The sequence below is a fragment of the Nicotiana tabacum genome, chromosome 17 (genome assembly GCF_000715075.1).
Source record: "Nicotiana tabacum cultivar K326 chromosome 17, ASM71507v2, whole genome shotgun sequence".
In the NCBI taxonomy this organism is placed as follows: Eukaryota; Viridiplantae; Streptophyta; class Magnoliopsida; order Solanales; family Solanaceae; genus Nicotiana; species Nicotiana tabacum.
In genome coordinates, this window is record NC_134096.1 from 8,275,932 (window position 1) to 8,302,710 (window position 26,779).

Genomic DNA, 26,779 nt, shown 5'->3' on the forward strand with positions numbered 1-26,779 from the left:
GATATAACGACCCGATCGGTCGTTTTGAGTATTTACACTTCGCTCGGTTATTTGAGGGCATGAGTAGCTCCGTATGATGTATTATGACTTATGTGAATCGTCGGTTTTGGTTTTCAGGTTATTCAGTATTGATTTGAAAGAATGATTCTCAGCTAGAAGCTTTAAATTTGAAAGGGTTGACCACGTTTAACTTTTTAGTATTTAACCTCGGATTGGATTTTTGATGGTTCCGTTAGCTTCGTTGGGTTATTTTGGACTTAGGAACGCGTCCGGATTGTGATTTGGAGGTCCGTAGTAGAATTTGACTTGAAATGGCAAAAGCTGGAATTTTGAAAAGTTTGACCAGAAGTGGACTTTTTGATATTGGGGTCGGATTTCAAGTAGGTCCGTAATGTCAAATGTGACTTGTGTGCAAAATTTGAGGTCAATCGGACGTGATTTGATAGGTTTCGGCATCGGTTGTGGAAGTTTGAAGTTTCAAAGTTCATTCAATTCGAATTGAAGTGTGATTCATCGTTCCGATGTTGTTATGTGTGTTTTGAGGCCTCGAGTAGGTCCGTGTTATGTTTTAGGACTTGTTGGTGTATTTGGTTGAGGTCCTGGGGGCCTCGGGCGAGTTCCGGATGATTAACGGATCAAAAATTGGAGTTGTGAGGTTGCTGAAGTTGTAGCTCTTCTGGTGTGATCGCACCTGCGAGGGTCTTGGCCGCAGGTGCGGCAGCTCGAGCGCAGGTGCGGAGTTGGAGGGTGTCAGTAGAAGTCGCAGGTGCGATGGGATTTCCGCACCTACGATTGCGCAGATGCAGGCTAGGATTTGTAGAAGCGAAAAATGGTAAGGAAGCCGGACAACGTAAGTGCAACATTTTTTCGTAGAAGCGGGTGCACAGGTGCGAGCCCAGGCTTCGCAGGTGCGAAAAGCCTGGGCAGAACCCTTTAAGTTTGAGGGTTCGATATTTTCACTCATTTTCGGATGATTATATTCCATGAATCTATCTTCATTTTTAGCAATTGGTTGACGAATTTATAGAGGAAATTGGGAGTGTTGGCCTAAAGTCCATAATATGAAGTTTTGGGTTTTGAACATCGATTTGGAGTCGGAATTGAGTGAAATTAGTATGGTTGAACTTGTAATTGGATGAGTTGTCGGATTTTGTGAGTTTCGTCGGATTCCGATATGTGGGCTCCATCGGTTATGAATTCTGCATGTTTCGTTCATCATCGGCATTGTATGAAGGTTTTAGAACGAGGCTTTGTTTGATATGAGATTTATTACCAGTATTGGGTTATTTTGAATAGCTATTGTGATTTGAAATTATCGCTATGAGTATTTGAGTTATGCGGTATATCATGTGATTACATATTGGATTATGGTTACAGTTTGTTCAAACTTATACAGTGCATAGATGTGAGATTCTGACCGTATAGAAATTTTCGGATGTTGGAAATTGGAATCTAAGGCTTATGGGCTAAGGTTAGAGTAACGATCTTCAGTTATGTTATGTTGTCAGGCCTATATGGAATAGGGTGACATGGGATCACCCTCGGTTATGTGCATGGTAAGGTTACACGACAATTTGATGGCTTTTGGAAGAACTCTTGGAACATTCGAGGACGAACATATGTTTAAGTGGGGGAGGATGTAATGACCCGACCAGTCGTTTTGAGCATTTACACTTCACTCGGTTGTTTGAGGGCATGAGTAGCTCCGTATGATTTATTATGACTTATGTGAATCGTCAGTTTTGGTTTTCAGGTTATTCAAAATTGATTTGAAAGAATGATTCTCAGCTAGAAGTATTAAATTTAAAAGGGTTGACCAAGTTTGACTTTTTAGTATTTAACCTCGGATTGGATTTTTGATGGTTCCGTTAGCTTTGTTAGGTTATTTTGGACTTAGGAGCGTGTCCGGATTGTGATTTGGAGGTCCGTAGTAGAATTTAACTTGAAATGGAGAAAGTTGAAATTTTGAAAAGTTTGACCGGGAGTGGACTTTTTGATATCGAGGTCAGATTTCGATTCTGGAAGTGGAAGTAGGTCCGTAATGTCAAATGTGACGTATGTGCAAAATTTAAGGTCAATCGGAAGTGATTTGATAGGTTTCAGCATCGGTTGTGGAAGTTTAAAGTTTCAAAGTTTATTGAATTCGAATTGAAGTGTGATTTGTCGTTCTGATGTTGTTTCATGTTTTTTGAGGCCTCGAGTAGGCCCGTGTTATGTTTTAGGACTTGTTGGTGTATTTGGTTGAGGTCCCGGGGGCCTCGGGCGAGTTCCAGATGATTAACGGATCAAAAATTGGAGTTGTGAGGTTGCTGAAGCTGTAGCCCTTCTGGTTTGATCGCACCTGCGAGGGTCTTGGCCGCAGGTGTGGCAGCTCGAGCGCAGGTGCGGAGTTGGAGGGTGTCAGCAGAGATCGCAGGTGCAATGGGATTTCCGCACCTGCGATTGCGCAGATGCGGCAGGGATTCGCAGAAGCTGAAAATGGTGAAGAAGCCGGACAACGCATGTGCGACATTTTTCCGCAGAAGCGGGTGCGCAGGTGAGCCTAAGCTCCACAGGAGCGAAAAGCCTGGGCAGAACCCTTTAAGTTCGAGGGTTCGATATTTTCACTCATTTTCGGATTTTAGAGCTCGGTTTGGGCGACTTTGGAGAGGATTTTTTCCACACAACTTGGGGTAAGTGTTCTTGACTCCCTTATGATTATATTCCATGAATCTATCTTCATTTTTAGCAATTGGTTGATGAATTTGAAGAGGAAATTGGGGGTGTTGGCCTAAAGTTCATAATATGAATTTTTGAGTTTTGAACATTGATTTGGAGTCGGAATTGAGTGAAATTAGTATGGTTTAACTTGTAATTGGATGGGTTGCCGGATTTTGTGAGTTTCATCAGATTTCGAGACATGGGCCCTACGGGCAATATTTGGAGTGTAATTTCGGATTTTGTGAGAAAATATTAGTATTTTGATATGGAATTAATTCCTATATATTGTGTGGACTGAATCAAATCTATTGTGGCTAGATTCGAGCTGTTCAGGAGTTGTTACGCACAGAATGGATTTTTTGGAGCATTATTTAGCTTGCTCGAAATTGGATTCATCTTGTTCGAGATAAGTAACTCTTATATTCTTGAGTTGAGGGTATGAAACCCCGAAATACGTGTTATGTGATTTGTGTTGAGGTGACGCATATTGCGCCCCTTTTATCTCACGAAATCGGGCTTTGACTTGTGACAACTATTTTAAGGAGGTATTAAAAGAGGAGAGTCGCCACCTAACGGTTTAAGGTGCGTTAGGGCACCTATTATGCAAATGACTCTGTTTGACTAGTCAACGCCACCAAAGCTCGGTAAGGGCTCAAGTTACCTCAAAGAGAAGGGGTTAGGAACTTCTTGAGGTCCATAATTGTGGGTCCCGACTGAACTTAAGATTATGTGGATTACGATTAAGCTAGGTGATCAAATAAACAAAGGGAGTTCAGAAGTCACAGAACTTTATTACAACATGATTAATACAGATCTTGGTGCGAATATAGGGATACAACTATTTAGATCTAATAACAACATATAAAGAAGAAGGGGGGTCCTAAGTATTTTAGCCTAAAGGATCACCCCATGCAACATAAATAATACTTCGTAACTCCCTCAAGATGGGGTGTTACTCATATTATCCAGTGGGTACAGACTATCATCTTCTGCTACCCGATTACTATGTTAAAGTTGTTACCTAAAAGCATTCTAATTCAATTATAGGTCGTACCCTATGCGTGCATTACCCGTCCTATACCTATGGTCCAGGAGGTATTGGACCTCTATTTAGGGTGGTTCTAGAGTTAAACTTAGGCTGCTCAAAATGATAAAACTAGGTGACATACAAAACACATTGGACTTCAAATATGGCAATAAAAGGGTCTCAAGTTTGCCTCCACACTTAAGCAATAAATGCATGCAAACACATATGCCAATCATGAATCTACAGAATCATATAGACATGCTTTCTAGGCGATCAAAGTATGCAGGTAAATTTCATATGCAGGATATCGCTTATAGGCAAAATTATGCAGGTATTACAAGCTAGTTGTTGAAAGTTTTAAGTTACCAATCCTATATGTGTGATGCCTAGGTGATCTACGCAATTGGGTATAACAGAATCTGCTGGGAAGAGCCCTAGAATTATCCAGATTTTTCTAACAGTGACGATCAGGAACATTGTTTAAGTAGTCTATATTAATCAATTAACAAACAATTATTTTCTATAGGCAGGATCTCTAATAATTGATGATTAGAACTCGTTTTATTTATACTTAGTCCTATAAACAAGATTTCTAGTGAACAATGTGATACAATAGCAAATGAAGTGATCAAAATCCTATAGGCATGATTTCTAGTGAATAACTGAAGTGAATTGAAGGAAAATTTATTAACACTCGTTCCTATAGGCAGGTTTCTAATGCATTTAAAAGTAGTCATGCAAATTGAAGGAGTGCTCACTTCCTATAGGCATGCTTCTAATGCATTTGGCATGATTTCTAACAGTGCAACCAAGATTAAAGGCATATACATAGCAGGTTGGATAAGTCATGTGAATCCTATAGGCATGTTGGCTACCCTTTCATGCAAACTTAGACATACTCGTTTCCACTTCTTACTAATTCCCCGAGTGTTTATACAAAGGTTATTACAGGCTCAAATACGAGTAAAATTACAAATGTCATATAACAGCGATAAGAGGCCCACAATAGGCCCAAATAAAATAAATACTCAGCATTGCATGGGCCTTCAATAGCTCTTACACAGCATACCCAGGCCTTCAAAAAATATCCACATTCAATACACGACTCAGGGATCCATAGAGGAGTCCAGAACCAGTTTACTCAACCATGACACCAAGTGTTGCATCACTTGAACCAACCAATTCAGGTACACAACACATAACAAGGGGAAGTAGAGTGAATAAGAACAATTTTGAGATTGAGGGAGTGACTAAGGACCAAGCCCTGGTGTGTCAGAGCTCACAAGGGTCTCAATTGGATGGACCTCGAGCAGTGCTCACACTAGGGAGACCAATAATAGATCATAGGTAGCCTTGGCTTTCAGCCGGCTAAGAATGAAGAGTTTAGAATAGCATAAGTTGCCAGTGAGGAAAATAGACAGAAGTTAGGAGATACATTCATATCCTAAAGTAGACATAGCCAAATTGAGCATATAGAGTAATTAATCAAATAGGCCAGTAGGTTCAGCAGGATAACAAAGCACCACATAGATAGCTTCATATTGAAAGAAATTGGGGAAGAAACAAGTTTGCAAGATATACATAGATTATCATTCATGACATTAAACCAATTGAGACCTAAGAGGTTCGGATTAAGCTAAGCATGCATCTTAGTATCATAAGACAAACATGTTAATTCTCATGAGGAGGCAAGATTGCATTGGAACATGATAGGGAGCACACATTATGACAGTTGCAAGCAATCACTGAAGGAACAGGGGATTAAGACATACTGGGGGGGGGGGGGATATTAGAAGGGAAGCAAGATCACAGTAAGGGAAAAGGTCTTATAACATTAAAACATATTATGTATGCAAGACAAACATCATAGAGATTCAGTACAGAGTGAAGAGTAAGCTCATGTTAAATAGCACATATAGGTATTCTAGCATCGGCATAGTAGACTATTTACCTAAAGAAGATCCAGATTGTGCTAAGCATAGGTCTTGATATTATGAAACAGTCATGCTAATTTGGCAATAGGGCAGAATTTAGACATGAGAAAAGCAGATTATAACTACTGGTGAATCAGGGAGAGGGTTAAACATGCTAAAGGCATATTAATAAAGAGCAGGGTCAAACATGTTAGATAATCAAGCTACCATAGAAATTCAGAATATGATGAGAAATAGGCTTGTTCCATACAATGGGTGTGCATATCCATGCCTTTGAACTCACTACACTAGTCGACTAAAGAAGTACAAATTATGCGAGTAAGGCATATTCAAGTAAGAAGATTGATATCAAAAGACTAAATTAAACACCAGAAGATGATAACAAGTGTAAGAGTCCTAAATAGTAATAATTTCTAACACATTAACTAGTCAGAACTTAATAGAACCCAATTTAGGCATGCTTGAAGCTAAAGGCTAACGAGACCTAAAGAGTTGAGGAAAGAAAACGGAATTACATACAAAAGCAATCCAAAAAACATACTGAACTGACCAATCTCAGGAATGAAAATGTATACAAACCATAGATACCTAGGAACGAAATTGCAAAATATAGTGACTCACCAGTTGAGCGAAAAACAGTAAAGAATAGGTTTCCACAAAAAAGCCAGGGTCCCTAATGCGTCAAAGTTCCCAAGTGTTTCGATGAACTCAGGGCAGTGCTCGCACCAAGAACGGGTTAAGTAACAAGATGTTAATGGCCTTAGCTCTCAGCCGGCCAATACAGAATACTAAGCAAGAGAGTAGCAAAAACTTCAAAATTTTAGTGAAGAAATCGATTTTTTCAGAAGTCTTACCCGGGGGAGGGGGGGTTATATAACAGTCAAAAAGTCGAACAAACACATAATAAATTGGAGTAAATTACGCAACAAATAAGGAAAAACAACATGCAAATCAATTTGAAATTGATTTAAGAGAGGAATCCGGTAAACTCTAGTTTTTTAGGAAAAGTGTAAATCAGCAGAAATCCAAACGAAATCGAACTCACACAGTATAGAATCAGACGTGTATAGATGAAATATGGTCCAGATTCAAGAAATAGGACTCATTCAGACAGAATCGGAGAGATGGTACTTGCCATGTTTAGGCAAGTACCAAGTAACACCATAATCTTGCAAGTAACAACGAGATAACGCGTAAAAGGCAAATAAATCACAGAGGGAATCCATGATTTACTCGGAGTTGGAGAAGATTGGGGAGGCGGCTAGGGTTTCTGAAGAGAGATGCAAGACAGAGAGAGTTTAGAGGCGACGGGTAAAGGGGGAAATGGGTATTAGGGTTAGAGGGGTTGGATAATTAAAAGAAGCAGATATATGGTAGTTGATCTCTGAGATCAACGGCCAGGATTAAAAGAACAGTAGGGGCGGGTTGAACAAATGGGTTGCAAACGGGTTGGGTTAAAAGGGTCATTTGGTTTGGGCTAAATGAATTGGGCCATGGATTTGGGTCTTTTTGGTCCAAAAATTAGCTCAAAATTGGGCCAGATTTTAAATAAGAGATTAAAGGGAAATAATTTAATAAAATAGTTAAACAAAAATAATAAAAAATTCTATTTATGCAACTTAATAATTTAAAACAACAGTAGAAGATTATAAAAAATATATAAATATCTTTTTGACCTTGAATATAATGACAAATGCAATAAATTGCAAAATATAGGCTATTATTGCAAGATTATGTAAATAGGTTAAAAATACTAATATAATTATATGAAATGAAGTAAAATATTTAAAACATATGCAAATAATAATTTGGATAATTAATTCATCACAAGAAATAATTTAAAGAAATAATTGGTGAATATTCAGGTAAATTAAATGCAAAAAAGTTAATTTTAAAACTCTAAAAATTATGAAACAATTATAAAAATGCTCATATAGATCTTGTAAATTAAATAGTGATGAAGAATGATATTTTGAAAGTATACATGCTATTTGAAAAATATGAGGGCAAAATTGGGTATCAACAACGTACATGCTAGGTGACAGGCGTGCACCATGTGAATTGGGACTGTTGTTTCCATGGAACTCTATAGTGGTCCTACTTTGTTGATGTCCGTGTTTTCACCATGTGATTAAGTAATTGAGCTGTCAATCATGCTAGATACCCTGTTTAAGCTTTATGGCGATACTGCTAGGACCCATAGTGGTCGTTTCTTGCTGTTATTTTACTGAATTCATTGATATTTCGTACTCAGTCATATTCATGCATTCATATCATATCTCAGTCTCAGTTATTTACTGATGCATCATATCATTATAATCGGGCTAGTTTAATGGCATTGTGCGCTCGTGAGTGAGACTGGAGAGATTGATGACTGAGTGAGGTCGGGAGCCTGATTGTGAAGATGTTGACACTATAGCGCGTATGTTGTTCGTGCAACACGTGAGTTGTCCGTGCGATTCCAGATGTTGATATTATAGCACGTGAGTTATTCATGTAGCATGTGAGTTGTCTGTGCGATTCCAGATATTGATATTATGGCACGTGAGTTGTCTGTGCGGTATGTGAGTTATCCGTGCGGATATAGCGCTTAGGCTTAAAGGAGCCCCTCCGGAGTCTGCACAACCCTAGTGAGCGCAGTCGACTATAGATAGGGATCAGACTGCACGCCGTAGCGGGCATTGTATAGCGCCGAGTGATTGAGTGTGCTGAGCATAGTGAGAAAGAATGCGAGATAGTGAGATTGAGTACTCTGAGAGTGTGAGTACATGAGCTCATCATCGAGATGCATTGCATTTGACATGCGTACTTGAGATATATGCATAGAGGTGCATCTCCTTCTGCTACCCACTTTTGGGGACATTTATGATTTTTCTTGTATCTTGACATTTAGGCATAAAGAAGTACTTTCCTCATGCTATCTGAAAATAAAGCATCTTACTATTTGTTAAAGGGAGTTTTGGGAAATACCACAGTTTTCAAGCTTACTCGTATTTTGGCTTTTTCAGTAAAAGATTTGGGTTTTCACTGAGATACTTGCAAAGAAATGCCAGTATTTCTGGGACTGTGACCGAACTGGGCATTTTATTTCTGAGATACCTCTTTTATTACTTGTACTATGCTGTTATGAACTGTTGTGGAATATTGGTATTGGATCCGACCTTTGTGTTATCTCGCCACTACTTTCAACCTAAGGTTAGGTTTGTTACTTATTGAGTACATGTGGTCGGTTGTACTCATACTACACTTCTGCACCTTGCGTGGAGATATTGACTCCTGATGTTGCTGTGTTCGACGAGAGCTGGATTTGAAGATGTACCTGCATCCCGGTTGTAGCTGCCTCTTGTTCGTGGTAGCTTTAGATCTGTAAAACTCTGTTTATTTTATTTCAGCTTTGTAAATTCTATTCTTAGAAGCTCATGATTTGTACTACCAGTTCTTGGGGAATGTATAAGATTAAGATTTTTCTTTACTTAAATTGCTTTAATAATTGTTATTGGGATTGGATAGTTGACAATTGGCTTACCTAGCGAGTTGGGTTAGGTGTTGTCACGACCCAAAATCACGTGACTGGCACCCGACACATTATCTAACCCGGGCGAACCAAATCGTATAAGAATGTCCATCTATATGCAAAATAAATACATGCAGAAGTCTTTTTGAAAACTCAATAATTTTAAATGATTAAAACCATACATGAAACAAAGTCTTTAAATCCATTATTTTTCAATAATTAAAAAAAAATACAAAAGAATAACAACTTTTTATGGAATCTCTAAGACACAATGATGAAATAAATACTTGGGACAGACCCAACCAAAAGTAAGTAAGATCAACATAAAGGCTACCACGGAATAGAAGTGGTGCCTTGCTATATGCTTCGGAAAGAGAGTCGACCTATTGCCCCATCAGCTCATCATGTACCACGTCTCATCCTGAAAACATCTAAAGTAAGTGGGACCCTAGAAAAGGGCCCCAGAGGGCTGAGTACACTACGGCGGTACTCAATAAGTGTCATAGACTCTCTCTAACTCAAGTTTCTGGGACAAGGCTTTACAAAACTAATGCAGCCAACATTGATATAAAACGATAACAATTAAATCAATTCATGCTCTTTATCATTTTAAATGAAAAGACTAGAAAAATGTAAATCATGATATAAACGTTTTAAAATATTTATACCAACCCACGATTCTAATAAAATGATGTGAAATCATTTCAACCTCATTAAGTCATTGAAATCACTTTTGGCTCCTTAGGCCTAAACATAACAAAATTAGCTTTTACCTTTTCACCGGGAGTACTATACCGACACCGACATAATAAAAAACTACTAGGTGATTGACCTAGTAACATGTATTTGACCCTACTTGTCTGGGCGGCTTCCCGTAGTGTCGTACGAATCGACTTAACCTCATTACTTTAAGTAATGATCATTTGCCCTCTCAATGGGGGACTTTATCCCACAAACCTCGGCTTTGCCTTGGAATGCGTCCCTACATCGGCACGTGAAGTTCCATGGTAATAAACTCAACATTTGAACCAATATCTGTGGTCTCCACTAGTAACTCCCAAAACATTTGATATTTCAAAAATAGATTCATAGCATATTAGCCTCAAAGGATCTATTTTTATCAAATCATTACTTATGGCCAAACTAAACCATTTGAATAAAACAATCCAAACATATGATCTTTTTTATGTTAAAGCCTTTAGCAATTTAACATCCATCTTTCAAAGATACAACGAGTGCTATCTATTAATCAAGTTTCAAAAGGAAATACTTTTCATAAAAATACATCTTAGGCACTTAAATATTTTATATTCTTTCCAATACTCAAGTTTGAAAAAAACTTATAGCATTTTCCCCAAGCATCGTTTTACATCGAATCTTTAGAAATAATATTTTTCAATTGTAAAACAATAAAACTTTCTTTATGCAATACAACTCCAAATGCATGGTGACTTCCTTTCCCGCTTGTCCCCACAAGTATGGATGTACATTTACAAACTCATGTAATAACTCAAATATGATTTATGAGAAAATTCCTCAAGAAGAGTAAGTATTAATCAACTTACCTCAAGTCCAAGCTTCAAAATAATAGTATGACGCTTCAATTCATTTATAACTCTCAAACATTGCCAACAAGCCAATATCTACATTAGACATCCCAATATATCAAAATGTATCTAAATATATGTCGATACCTATTTAAGGTTCACAAGTTAACTATATGTCTTCAACAAGCCCAATTTACCCATACATATTCCTTTTATCCTTAGTTGCTTCCATCATTGGCCTTTAAGCCTAATACATGTTATACGATTCAATACTTAATCATGATTAAGCTATTGAAGCACTAGAATCACCAATGATCTTAACAAGATTCAAAAATTCACTATTCATCTTCTTCTCCATTTAAGAACACTAACTCACAATACCCATTTCAAGGACTAGCATAATTCTTCAACCAATTGGTACTTTCTACTTCACAATGCATTCCAAATACTTAATCCATAGATGAATTTAAGTGTAGGGTAGGGATTTTACCTCTTGTAGCTCAAACCCTAACTTGAACCCTTTTGAATGATTCTTGAAGATTAGAGGAATCCCTATGAATTTTAATCCATGTAGATGTTAGTACTATCATTAACTAGTGTTAATCCATTATAAAAATATCGTAAAACTCACCTTTGATGTGTATTTGGGTTGGGGATGCTCCACCTTCTCTCTAGAACCCAAAACTTAGCCAAAAATGAAATTTCTTTCTCTCTCCCCGAATCCCCCTATTTTTATAGAAAATAGTCTGCGTAGGCAAATTGTGTAGCCTACGCAGATTGGCTACACATGCCTATGTAACCTACGCAACTTAAGTCCTCCCCCTCACTTCCATTCTGTTTTTGCCTACGCAGCCTGCGTAGGCTACGCAAAAAGGCTACGCAGGTCTGCTGGAATCCTTTCCTCCCTCTTAGCTCAATCATTCCAATCTATGTCGTTAATCATACAAGATAAGGACCTTAAATCCATCTTACCTTCATGCCTAAGTATTATAATGATCCTATTTCCCTCGTGTGGGTTCGCAATCACTTCGAGGTCTCGTAAAATATTCTCTTAACCTCGAGTTCGGCTTGTTATTAGTTGGCTTACCTAGCGGGTTGGGTTAGGTGCCATCACGACTAGTGGATTTTGGGTCGTGATAGATTGGTATTAGAGCTCTAGGTTCATAGGTTCTACAAGTCATGAGCAAGTGTCTAGTAGAGTCTTGCGGATCGGTATGACGACGTCCATACCTATCTTTGTGAGGCTACAGGACATTTAGGATATACTTCACATCTTTCTTTCCTTATCATGCGACATTGATTCAGCTTGAAGCGTAACTCTTTGAATTCCTTCCACGCATTCGTATGCACATGTGAGCGCTCGGTATCGGCTGTACATTGTCGACTTGTGATTCTATGAGCGAGGTTCGAGATGTGTATTCTGTGTTTTGGTGATGGGTCAGTCTGGAGTACTTGAGGCCATGGTTGAACCGCAGCTTAAGCTCGGTAGCTTCAGTTGTAACTTGTACATTTGGACTCATATGTCCGGTAATGTCCCTACGAGTGGAATTTGTGGCTCGATGAGCGGTGAAATGGCTTTGTGATGAGTATGATGTAACTGCGGGATGTGTTAAGACGATTTGAATGTGGAGAGAAGTGTTTCCTTGGAATTTAAAGAGGGCCATTGGGTGCTTGATTTTCGTTTGATGTGATGTACAACCTCGAATTGTGAGTGTGTTGAAGAATTAAATTTTCATGTCTTGTTAATGAGTTTGGACTTAGGAAGATTAAGTGACTGCGTAGTAATTGTAGTTGCAAAAGGGTTTAACAAGATGCCAATTTGAGGCTAAGTAGGTGTGTTTCTTACAATGTTGATTGGAGATTTTCTTTTCTACTAGCGGGTTATATGTGTTGAGACTTGAATTTGAATCTGGTTGAGAAAGTTGACTTGAGTGTTAAGGGAATGGAAGCGAGCTTAGCGGACGATTGAGGTATTTTTATGGTTGGCATGGTATGAGCTTGAGAAGAATTTTTGTTGAACTGACCACAGTGTTATAGCAGTAATAGAATATGGGTATTGCGAATTATCGAGTGTTTTAATTGATGGCTTTGAGCCAAGTGGGGGAGCCTGCTATTGACAATTTAATTCGATTCATGGTTATGTGTCAAATTGTTTTTTTTTGTCTGAAGTATACTTGGGAATCAGTGATGACTTGTAGAGGTGGAGTTCGAAAATGACTCGAGTAAGGAAATTTCCGGATACGGGTTATATTGCGCTTTATGAGTATATGAAAATTGTGGGATGATTGAGTTGTTATTTGTGAATGATATAGTGCGCACGGAGTATGAATTTGATAGGTGGTATTAAAGTAGAGTTACTTCTTTGAGTGTTGTTGTGCTAATGGGGCACGTACCTTTTGGCCCATTTGGATGGTGTAATTTGGAGTTGAACAAAGGGGGGGACTCCCGATAAAGTTCTAATAGGTTCGAGGTTTATATATGGAAATTGAGAATTTCTCCAGACTTGTGTATGGATAAAATCTAAGACTTGCATTTGATGGTGCCTGGACTTGCGAAAATTCTGTATGACTATGGATTCTACATTTTTGTATAAGGAAGGTAAGAAGAACAATTTCAAATTCACATAAGGTATTTTCAGAGTGAGTTTTATAGTTGTGATATTTATGAAAGTGCTTAAGAAGAATACAGTTGCTTATGGGCTGTAGGGCGGTGGTTCTATGCTAAGGTTTGTGGGGTGAGTTGTGGTTAAAGATCATGGAGTTTTAGCAAGGAGAAGTATCAATCTTAAGACAAATTCGGAAGGGACTCGGAGAAATAGGACAGCTTAGTAGTAGGTTGGATCAGTATGGTAATGGATATGATCGGTTCTTTAGGTTCTGATGATATGGGGGTTTTTCTATAGGTGCTTTGTAGCAATACTCTTGGGTTTGGCGACCTGCGTGGCTTGATTGAGTTAGAGAGATTTAAATTTGATGGCTTGATTATGTACAAATAGATTCCAAGAGTTCTCGATGGTTACTACCATGGTTCGAGGTATATATTTCCTAATGGTGTGTGGAACATATTGTGTATTGTGGTTTTCTCCTGGATGAGATTAAATGGAAGGTTTCTGACTGATCGGGGGTGTATTCTGCTTAGGACTCAAGGTTGAATTTGAGATTTTCGTACTTTTCATATGATGGCATAATAGGTATGGTGCGTTGTGTAGGATTGATATTGCATGTGCAAGGTCACGATTCGGTTTTGTAAGGAAGGTCCTGAATTCTTAGGCAACATAGACGGTTTCAGATGACTAGGTGAATGATATTACTATTTGGTATTGCTTGATGAGAGTGTACATTTCAGAAGGGGCACCGTGCTTTGATTTATGGATACTTCATTGGTATTGCATCACTCTCCTGGTTGATCGATTGCTGATATTCAAATTTTTCTAGGTGGCACAGAAGAATTTTAGAAGTATTCCTCGTGGGATGATCGTGTATGAGAGATGTGTTAGACATTCGGGTGGTGGATATGGAATCAAATTTGGTGATTCGTGTGTTTTATGGATTTGGAGGCTGGGAGTTCTCAGGAGCAGATTGTTTCATGGTTGTGGACTGTAAGGTTATGGCCAAAGCTAGCCAGATGATAGTATGTGTTATGATTCGGTCATTGTAGATTTTCGGAGGGTTATTTATCTATTTGTGGGTGACCATAGTTGATTTGGGGGTTCATTGGTAGGCCCAATTAGGATGTGGATTCTACACTGAGCCGGATTGGTTTGATCCATATTGTTATTGTTGAGGGATGTGCCATTCGATTTTTGTCGAGCTTATTCATGTTCTGAGATGATCTGTGAGTTACTCTTCTATGCTACGAGGAGTTGTGATTCGTTGGTTATATGCACATATGGTGCGGTTCTATTGGGGCCTTATAACGGAATTTGAGCGAGAGGAGTATTGGGTATTGCTTGGTTGATAGAGGATTGGTTATGTTCTTTTGGGTTTTGTGTGGCATTGTGTCATTTGCTTCTCCGTGGTTATAGTAATGCACTTTGAGTACTTGATATCGAATTGCGCATGGTTATCGATTTTTAGTAGGGTGACTGGAGGTATTTCATATGGACCAGTATTTGGATAGGGTCGCACATTGCGGCGGAGTTATGTGGAGATATGATCCTTTGTGTTAGATTCGTGTGTTATGGTTCTATGGCATGTGATAGGTTTTAAGCATTTCGTAGTGGTGGTACTTGTTGAGCTTGCAGGATGGTTCACTCGTTTGAGTCATTTTCCATGATTGAGTACATTTGGAATGTTGCTATTTGGTGCACGGATTGCACGGGTTGTGGCTTTAGATTGAATTGATGTGTCATGTCACTAGAGTGGTTGTGTTGGATGAGATGAGATCATTGAACCTAGAATGGATACTATCGGATTTGATTGTGGTATATTTGGAAGGATAATATCGGAAGTCGGCTTGGAAATTGGCTACAGTTCTTGTAGAAGGAGAGGGAGCTCCATGACCTGTTGATCTGATGAATGGTTATGAATTATGTATGTTTCTTTCATCATCGGCACTGTACGAAGGTTTTAGAACGAGGCTTTGTTTGATATGAGGTTTATTACCAGTATTGGGTTGTTTTGAGCAGTTACTGTGATTTGAAATTATCGCTATGAGTATTTGAGTTATGCGATATATCATGTGATTACATCTTGGATTATGGTTACAGGTTGTTCAGACTTATACAGTGCGTAAATGCGAGATTTTGACCTTATAGAAATTTCAGGATGTTGGAAATTGGATTCTAAGGCTTATGGGCTAAGGTTGGAGTAACGATCGTCAGTTATGTTGTGTTGTCGGGCCTATATGGAATAGGGTGACGTGGGATCACCCCCGGGTATGTGCATGGTAAGGTTACACGGTGATTTGATAGTTTTTGGAACAACTCTTGGCACGTTTGAGGACGAACGTATGTTTAAGTGGGGGAGGATATAACGACCCGATCGGTCGTTTTGAGTATTTACACTTCGCTCGGTTATTTGAGGGCATGAGTAGCTCCGTATGATGTATTATGACTTATGTGAATCGTCGGTTTTGGTTTTCAGGTTATTCAGTATTGATTTGAAAGAATGATTCTCAGCTAGAAGCTTTAAATTTGAAAGGGTTGACCACGTTTAACTTTTTAGTATTTAACCTCGAATTGGATTTTTGATGGTTCCGTTAGCTTCGTTGGGTTATTTTGGACTTAGGAACGCGTCCGGATTGTGATTTGGAGGTCCGTAGTAGAATTTGACTTGAAATGGCAAAAGTTGGAATTTTGAAAAGTTTGACCAGAAGTGGACTTTTTGATATTGGGGTCGGATTTCAAGTAGGTCCGTAATGTCAAATGTGACTTGTGTGCAAAATTTGAGGTCAATCGGACGTGATTTGATAGGTTTCGGCATCGGTTGTGGAAGTTTGAAGTTTCAAAGTTCATTCAATTCGAATTGAAGTGTGATTCATCGTTCCGATGTTGTTATGTGTGTTTTGAGGCCTCGAGTAGGTCCGTGTTATGTTTTAGGACTTGTTGGTGTATTTGGTTGAGGTCCTGGGGGCCTCGGGCGAGTTTCGGATGATTAACGGATCAAAAATTGGAGTTGTGAGGTTGCTGAAGTTGTAGCTCTTCTGGTGTAATCGCACCTGCGAGGGTCTTGGCCGCAGGTGCGGCAGCTCGAGCGCAGGTGCGGAGTTGGAGGGTGTCAGTAGAAGTCGCAGGTGCGATGGGATTTTCGCACCTACGATTGCGCAGATGCAGGCTAGGATTTGCAGAAGCGAAAAATGGTAAGGAAGCCGGACAACGTAAGTGCGACATTTTTTCACAGAAGCGGGTGCACAGGTGCGAGCCCAGGCTCCGCAGGTGCGAAAAGCCTGGGCAGAACCCTTTAAGTTTGAGGGTTCGATATTTTCACTCATTTTCGGATGATTATATTCCATGAATCTATCTTCATTTTTAGCAATTGGTTGACGAATTTATAGAGGAAATTGGGAGTGTTGGCCTAAAGTCCATAATATGAAGTTTTGAGTTTTGAACATCGATTTGGAGTCGGAATTGAGTGAAATTAGTATGGTTGAACTTGTAATTGGATGAGTTGTCGGATTTTGTGAGTTTCGTCGGATTCCGATATGTGGGCTCCATCGGCGATATTTGGAGTGTAATTTCGGATTTTGTGGGAAAATATTAGTATTTTGATATGGAATTAATTCCTATAAATTGTGTGGACTGAATCAAATTTATTGTGGCTAGATTCGAGCCGTTCAGGAGTTGTTATGCGCAAAATGGGATTTCTGGAGCAATGTTTAGCTTGCTCGGCATTGGATTTGTCTTATTCGAGGTAAGTAACTCTTCTAATCTTGGAGTTGAGGCTATGAAACCCCGAAATACGTGTTATGTGATTTGTGTTGAGGTGATGCACATGCTAGGTGAGGGCGTGTGGGCGTGCACCATGTGAATTGGGACTCTGTTATTTCTATGGCACTATATAGTGGTCCTCTTTGTTGAAGTCTGTATTTTCACCATGTGATAAAGTAATTGAGCTGTCAATCATGCTAGATATCATGGTTAGGATTTTTGATGATACTGCTAGGACCCATAGTGGTCGTTTCTTGCTGTCATTTCACTGATTTCATTGATATTTCATACTCAGTCATATTCATGCATTCATATCATATCTCAGTCTCAGTTATTTATTGATACTTCATATCATTGTTGTCAGGTTAGTTTTATGACATTGCGAGCTCGTGAGTGATACTGAAGAGATTGGTGACTGAGTGAGGCCGGGGGCCAGGGGCCTGTTTGTGAGGATGATAGCACGTGAGTTGTCCGTGCGATTCCAGATATTGATATTATGGCACATGAGTTGTCCGTGTGGATATAGCGCTTGGGCTGAAAGGAGCCCCTCCGGAGTCTGCACACGCCTAGTGAGCGTAGTCGACTATAAATAGGGATCGGGTTGCACGTCGTAGCGGGCATTGTACAACGATGAGTGATTGAGTGTGCTAAGCATAATGAGAGAGAATGCGAGACAGTGAGATTGAGTACTCTGAGAGTGTGAGTACATGAGTTCATTATCGAGATGCATTGTATTTGACATGCGTACTTGAGATACATGCATAGAGGTGCATCTCCTTCTGCTACCTAGTTTTAGGCATAGAGAAGTACTTTCCTTATGCTATCTGAAAATGAAACATCTTACTATTTGTTAAAGGGAGTTTTGGGAAAAAATACAGTTTTCAAACTTACTCGTATTTTGACTTTTTCGGTAAAAGATTTGGGCTTTTACTGAGATACTTGCAAAGAAATACCTATTTTTCTGGGACTGTGACCGAACTGAGCATTTTATTTCTGAGATACCTCTTTTATTACTTGTACTATGCTGTTATGAGCTGTTGTGGAATATTGGTGTTGGACCCGACCTTTGTGTTACCTCATCACTACTTTCAACCTAAGGTTAGGTTTGTTACTTATTGAGTACATGGGGTCGGTTGTACTCATACTATACTTCTGCACCTTGCGTGCAGATATTGACTGTTGATGTTGTTGTGTTCGATGGGAGCTGGATTTGAAAATGTACCTGCGTTCCGGTTGTAGCTGCCTCTTGTTCGTGGTAGCTTTAGATCTGTAAAACTCTGTTTATGTACTTTTTAAATAGACGGTGTATTTATTTCATTTCAGCTTTGTAAATTCTATTCTTAGAAGCTCATGATTTGTATTACCAGTTCTTGGGGAATGTATAAGATTAAGATTTTTCTTTACTTAAATTAATTTAATAATTGTTATTGAGATTGGCTAGTTGGTAATTGGCTTACCTAGCAGGTTGAGTTAGGTGTCATCACAACTAGTTGAATTTTGGATCGTGACATTAAGGCACTAATAATTGATTGTATATAAATTATAAAAAAAGCTTATTTAGGGCGGGTAATACAAAATTTTAACAATTTTAATAAATAAATTTCAAATATTATATAGGAAAGAAAAAATCTCTATTAAAAACAAGATACAATAAGATGTTTGCAAATGGTTCCCCCGTTACCTCTCTCTCACTATCCCTCAATTACTCCTTGTATTCCCATTTTCTCCCCTTATTCTGCGGGATATTCAAACGAGGACGTACCTCTCCTTTAGAAAACCATGTTTAATTATGGTTTTTCCTAATTAAGTAATTCTTTGTTTTCTCTAGATGACCTTATCTTTATATACACCATTCAACATTTTTAGGTTCTTTGGCTCTTTCCATATATATCAAAAGCCCCCATATTTTGGATGTTGTACGTGGCATCAGTTATCTAGGTACATTTTATTGCCGGTTGCCATCATTTGGAAAACTTTAATTCTAGTTACTGCTTGAGTAATTCCGATACGTTTATTGTCAAATACTAAATCAGTTTCTTTCAAATTTCTTGATATTTTTGAAGGGTGTGGCATTCTCAAGATCAATCTTGTGGTGATTTGATCTTTTAGATCGTAAAAGAGATGAGTTGTTTTTCATGTTTTTCGTCACATGAAAAGAAGTCGTCTCGAAACTCACGTAATAACAAGAGAAAAGAACCTTCGCCTGCAATTCATCCTCATGGAGAGACCCTATTGCAACAACAAACCTCGAAACCAAATCCACAAACACAGCAAAATCAGCAGTCTCGGTTTGGTAAGAATGTTGGCTTCTAACATTATTCATAAAATTACATTATTTACTTTTCTAGAATATTTTTTTTTTGTTGGGGGCATAAATCTTCATAAACATATAACTCGAGGAAACTCCAATTTGAACATATGTGCTATGCATTCGGCTTTTTCTATCCGCAAAGCTAAGGCGGAAGAAAACGTGATTTCTGGTGTCGTAGGCTATCTTTTTATATATCTTCCTCTCCCCGACGTTCTCAAAGCGATTGCTATCCTTTTTTCTTGCTTTCATCTTGTGTTAAGGATGATAATGGAATTTGATTTTGTTAAAAAAGATCACACTCCATATCTTCCTTATTATATACGGTTTAAGTTTATTTCTTAGAGTCAATTTCACATGCACATTATGAGGCATTTTCACAATGACCAGAAAAGAACATTGATTAGATTGCGTTCTAGCTTAGACATCATGATGCAATTTTATGCAATCTCAACTGGACATTTTTCTTATAACGATGATGTTTGAGCCAATTTATGTTTGAATTAATTTATACATACATCAACTATTCAACCAAGTACATATTACCTTCTATCAACACAAATATCGATAACTCTGTCCACCAAAATCTCAAAGATAAATATGTTGAATCTGATAAATATGTCACACCAACATCATTTCGATTGATATTTACTTGACATTACTTTGTGGTAAATATCAATCGAAATGATTCACCATCACCTTTTATTGCACAAGTATTTCCACATACGACCAGACAAAGACTAATCTTTCGGTTGATGCTTTATTTTCAGAGTTCTTCTAAATCATGATTTTTATACGATTTGACTTTTCCTAGCCAATATACAGAGTATACAATCATACTATATTATAAGTAGGGAAAATGCATAAGTACCCCCTAACCTATAGCCGTATTTCCAACTACACGCTCTAACTTTGCGGGGATTTTATAATCCCCCTCCCTCCCTAAACTATTTTAAAGTAGAATTATTTGTACCCTTAAAGTTTACGTGGCAGAGTGTGTGTATTTCACTCTCCTTGGGAGAGTGAGAAGCAGGAAAAACTGATTTTCAGATTTTTCTTTTTGCTTTTTTACAATTTTTAGTGAGATATATAATTTCTTACTTTTTTTTCCTTTTCCTTTTCCTTTTTCTTTGTCTTTTTCTTTTACTTCTTTTTCCGTTACTTCTCTAATTCCGACGAATATTCATTCGCCGACGACTTTGTCTAACCATTCTTCTTCTATTTATTTCTGTTTTTCTTCTTCCTCTTTCTATCATTTTCACACACAAATTAAACTCTCAGAAAGATCTATTCATAAGCAAAGCAAAATATATTCAGCTATGGATGGGTGGGTAGGGGGAGGGGGTTGAATTCATCATCAGAAAACCTTCCCACGCCGGAAATAATGGAGGTATTGAAATTTTAACTTGAAAAAGTCTTCTTCTAACCTAGCAGACACACTTATACTCATATTATATATTATCACACACAAACCTAAAGCAAATAAAAGGAATATATTGAAAATATATTACTTTAAAGTAAAAATTATGATACAACTATTATCAAAGCATTGCTTTGACATGAATTGTTTTGTGAAAATCTGCTATTGTCTAGGTTGGAGGAAGTTATCGGAACACCATTATTTCCCCCTACTAACAAAAAAGAGTAAGAAAAGAGAAAACAAAAGAAAAAGAAAAGAAATGAAAGGAATAGTATAAACAAAAGAAAAAACGAACTAAAAAAGGGATAAAACGCTTGCCGACAAACTTATCGGAGAAAGAAACGAAAAATAGTTGGTGACGGTCGGAAGAAAAATTATCGGAATTCACAGTTATATACATGATAAAGAAAGAGAATGAAAAAGAAAAGGGAAAATATTTGGAATAGAATAAGAAAAAAAGAAAAGAATACTAAAAAGTACAAAAGAGAAAAGAGAAACGAAAAGGAAAAAAAGGTTTTTTTTAATGAAATCTAATGTATCAAGCGAATGTGGTTCACTTTCCAATGAAAATTTGGTTGTGGTACTTTAAGGGTGAATTTATTTGACTCTAATATAGTTCAGGGGTAATAAAAACCCCGCAAAGATAGAATGTGTAGTTGAGAATCCGGTTATAGATTAGGGTACTTATGCATTTCCCTTATAAGTACGAAGATCAAAAGTTGAATGTGAAAGGCTAAAATGGCCCTATATTATTATTGGACTTTTTTGCCCTTAATAGTTATATTAATAATAACTTTAAAATTAATAAATAAAATATGTAAGCTATAAAAGTTAGTTTTCTAACGTTAAATTTGCCTTGAATTGTCAAAGAATTGATTAAGGTACATATATGTAAATTCTTCACTGTACAAAGATCTTAACATCTCATGCGTGTAATAGTTTTTAGAGCTAACATTTATAGTTCTTATAATTTATCTTCTCCTTCTATTTTTCTTAGCTTAAATATTTAGATTGTTATGATTTTTAAGTACAATTGTTTTCTTATAAATGCAATCATGATTCAAAACGTTTTACCGTCCATGTACAAAACAATGTCATGTTTTCAATTTTATACTAATTATATGGGATACACGTGCAACGCGCGTGCACAAGAACTAGTGATTATATAAGGTTATATATACACATATTATTAAAAAAGTTCATATTTTAAATTTAATTGGTTGACGGGACAATTATTTTGGTTAATTCTAATAAATCAAATTTCCCGTTTTGTTTGCAGAAGCCACACACCAAAAGACGTCTTACAAAGATGAAGGCAACAACAATATTGCAGCTCAAACTTTCACATTCAGAGAACTAGCAACAGCCACAAAGAATTTTCGCCAAGAATGTCTAATAGGTGAAGGTGGTTTTGGACGTGTTTACAAGGGCCACCTTGACAAAACTGGTCAGGTACTTCAACATTTGAACTTTTCCTCTATGGTTCTCATGTAAAGCATTTTGACCAAATGGTCTCAAAGTTTGATTTAGTGGTAAGGACGCAACACGTGATGTGTCGATTAAGTGTGTCGAATAGACTAGGTGATAAAAGTGTGTTTCCTCTAATAACTTAAGATTTTAGATGAGATGATCATACACTTCAACATGGTATTAAAGTAGGAAAAGATCCTGGGTTCAAGTCTCACCGTTATCCAAAAATAATTTCTACGTGCTTGGCCAATGAAAAAAAAAAGAATGAAGCATACACGTGAGGGGTTGTGTTGAAGAGACTAAATAATAAAAGTGTATTCTTTATATCAACTTAAGCTTTTAAATGAGATAGTCACACACTTCAACAAAGTGTTCGTTACGCGTTCGACTTCTTCCATATATATTAATTAAGTTGGAAGGAGGGGAAATTTGTGCAAATGTCCTTTTTTGAGATAACTATTTAAATTCTATTTTCTTGAGCCGAGGGTATATTGGAAATAATCTCTCTACCTTCTCAAGATAGGGGCAAAATTTGTGTTCAAACTACCTTCCCCGGATTCTACTTATAAGATTACGCTGAATTTATTGTTATTGTTGTTGTTATTTAAATAAATTCTTTCCCCACCGGCGGGTTATTTCCTAAAATTTCAAACTGTGGCCCCAACTGGAGCCAGACTCCCATAGGGGATTTCTTCAATATTAAAACAAAAAACGTAATTAAATAAGTAAATCGATTGATGCTGAAATTATAGTAACTATTTGTTCATTTGTCTCTTCAGGTTGTAGCAGTGAAGCAGCTTGATCGCAATGGATTGCAAGGAAACAAAGAATTCCTTGTGGAAGTGTTGATGTTGAGTCTATTGCACCATTCAAATCTTGTAAATTTAATTGGATATTGTGCTGATGGAGATCAAAGACTTTTGGTGTATGAATACATGCCTTTGGGGTCATTGGAGGATCATCTACTAGGTACTTATTTTACTTTTTTGTTAACACATGTTTGATATCTGCATTGGGCCCGACAAAATTCGGATTTGCACGGAAAAGTTTCATATTAGAGGAGTGTTAGGGTAAAACACTCCTTAATAAAGGCGTTGTAGCCCTCTGATTAAGGATGAAGGGTTATTTACCACTCCACCACAAACCTTGTTGGTTTTCGAAAATTATTTTTAATTATATAGAAGATTATCTATATAAATGAAATGTAGAAACAATGTTTTGGCTATTAGGAGAGTAGAAAAGTTATGCTTCTTCTTAGATATTTAAGGAAGAACTAATGCAGCTAAAGTTAGTGAAAACACATTCAAATGCTCAAGCAGGGAATAAATAGGATTGAAGAAACAAGCTTTTCTTGGATGTGTTTGGTGGACAATTTTTTTCGAAAATAAATTATTTTCTTATGTTTGTTTACCAGCAAATATATTCAAAAGCAACTAATTTTCACCAAAAGTGGAAAATGATTTCTCTCACTTATGAGCGTTAGTCATTTTCCTTTTATAACTATGTCAACTCTTAACTTTGTACCACAACTCCAACCATGGTTCAAAAAAAGTTTCGAGAAAATAATTTACCATAAAATATTTACTAAAAACTAACTTCCGTCTACCAAACACACTTAGTACCGTATAACAAAGTCAAAACTTATTCATTATCCTCCTAAATGATATAAGAAAGCTCAAAGTAGTGAACTGGAAATATTCCATTTGACTAATATGCAATGTGTAACACTAACTCTTTATTAATGCATGGAAAATTCTCATACTAACAAGAAATTATTGATCATTTAGGGATTTTTACATAGTATAGCTACCCCAAGATAATAGCTGACAAATGTATAAAGGGTAACCCGATGCACAAAGTATCTCGTGTTCACGCAGGGTTAGGGAAAGGGCCGCACCCAAGGGGTGTGATGTTGACAACCTACTCTAATGAGGCATTTAGTGGTTGCTTCCAAGGCTCGAATCCGTGACCTATAGGTCACCCGAACACAACTTTACCATTGCTCCAAGTCCCCCCTTCCTAGTTGGCAAATGTATAATTTTGCATATGAATGTATAATATACATATTTATGCACAATTAGTGTATATTTTCTTGCATATTTGACTAGCAGCTGCAATTATTTTTGGTTGACGGATCAAATGTGTTAAAAAAAATCATTCATAGTACATTTTTTCAGATCTTTCACCAGGTCAATCTCCTTTAGATTGGTATACAAGGATGAAAATAGCATTAGATGCAGCAAAAGGTTTAGAATATTTACATGACAAAGCCAATCCACCAGTCATTTACAGAGACTTGAAATCCTCAAACATATTGCTAGATAAAGAGTACAATGCAAAACTCTCAGATTTTGGATTAGCAAAACTTGGACCTGTGGGAGATAACACACATGTTTCTTCTAGAGTGATGGGAACTTATGGTTATTGTGCTCCAGAATACCAAAGAACAGGCCAATTAACTGTAAAATCTGATGTATATAGCTTTGGTGTTGTTTTATTGGAGCTAATTACTGGGAAAAGAGCAGTTGATATTACAAGGGATGGCCATGAGCAGAATTTAGTTACTTGGGTAAGTGAAATATTTTCCTTCTCCTTTTCTGCTTTAAACATATGGATTTAACTTATATACATGATTGGATTTACTTATCTTTAGGTAAAGTGACAGAGTAATTTTAAAATTTAAACAGTTAATCTGACCGGTTATTTGTGTGACAATCCCTTTTCTTTATTTGCCTTGTCAGTGTATATAAATTGAATTCCATATGTACTTAACTTATAAAAATATCCGTATAAAATAATGTTTATTATTATTAATGTATATATGATAGCAGATTAATTATCATCTTTACAAGGTTATTAATTAATATTTATAAATATTTACTTGTAATTACCCCATGTGTTTATGTTTTATTAAAAAGCTATATATTTTTCCATGATATTATAGCAGACTTACTATGAAGATATTACTGAGATTTACATGTAATTACGTTATGAATTTAAGTTATATATACTGACAATATAAAGAAATATTACACAGTCGTTGCAATTTAATCGATTATACTAGTTAATACTTATTTTTTCGGACCAACATATCAAGTTTATTATGAAAATTTACCTGTTGTCATAGGTAAACTTTATCTGAATGATAAAAAAAGATTTATACTATCAGTGCACAACACTTAAACTTTCATCTTATAAGTAATATAGTTGTGTAAATATTGTAGGCATTTGCACAAATGACCTTTTTTAAGGCCACTCTTTAAATTTTGTCCCTGTTAGCCCAGTGGGCTATTGCGCGCAAAACAAATGCATCCAATTGCTTACAAAAAGGCGAATTTAGCCTACTGGACTAACGTAGGAAAAATTTAGAAAGAGGTACAAGAAAAGGTCATACGGTCTTTTACATCGTCAATGCATATAATGGAATCCTTTGCTTCGATTATTTTTTTTTTCTGGCTGTTATTACTGTTTCTCTTCCTGTAGCTCTTTGTCATAATTGCTATGATTTGCTTTCATTGAGTCGAGAGTTTACCGTAAACAGTCTTTCTATCATCACAAAGTAGGGGTAAAGTCTGCCTATATATTACTCTCCTCAGACCCCACTCGTGGGAATATATTGGGCATACCCAGTATATATAGTCCTACAGTACAAGTGGAGTCTGGAGAGGAAAGCGTGTACGCAGACTTTACCCCTAAGTAGAAAGTAGAGAGGCGGTTTCTAGTAGACCGTCGGCTCAAGAAAAGATGAAAATTAAGCTAAGCAGCAGTAGCAAGCATGTTTGTTGTAATGCATTTAATGGACACTGAAATCATTTGTTGTTATACTTGTTTTAGGCCGAACCCATATTAAAAGACACAAGTAGATATATAGAACTAGCTGATCCAGTTCTTGAAGATGACTTCCCAAAGAAAAATTTCAATCAAGCAGTTGCTGTTGCTGCTATGTGTTTACAAGATGATGCAGCAGTTCGTCCATTGATTAGTGATGTTGTCACTGCTCTTAGTTTCCTTGGAGAAGAACCTTATAATAATATTGGATTAATTGGTTCATCACCAATAAATAACGACACTACTACTTCGCACAAATCACAAGTTCCAATTGATGAAAATCTTAAAGAAGAAGAAGCAATAGCTGAAGTAGAAAGACAAAGAGCAGTTGCTGAAGCCATAGAATGGGGTTCAAATTCAAGAAACACTATGCAAGATCACTAGCTTCTTGTGGTTCTTAACTTTGATATCTAATTAGGCTTTTATCTGGATTTCGGTCGTCCGGATATATCATGAGGAGAGTCCAGCGGCGAAGCAAGAAATTTTCGAAAGGATGTTCAAACTTGAAAGAAGTGAAAAAAAATTTCACGACAAAGGGTGATTAGTATAAGTTATACATATCTAAAATCTAATATTTTATGTATATATATCGTGTAATTTTTCGACGAAGGGTAGTCAATTGACCACCATGTAGCTTCGCCCCCGGAGGAGATGACGATCTAGA

At 37.1% G+C, this 26,779-nt stretch overlaps 1 protein-coding gene across 1 annotated transcript; it reads left to right on the forward strand.

Annotated features, from left to right (window-relative positions):
* The first annotated feature begins 4,462 nt into the window (after positions 1–4,462).
* LOC142171682 (putative serine/threonine-protein kinase PBL25) lies at positions 4,463–26,779 on the forward strand. The gene is given in 6 exon segments (XM_075235368.1): positions 4,463–4,562; positions 22,097–22,269; positions 23,067–23,256; positions 24,465–24,856; positions 26,122–26,476; positions 26,479–26,779. Coding segments are annotated over 6 exon segments (1,248 nt in total). The 3' UTR covers positions 26,517–26,779.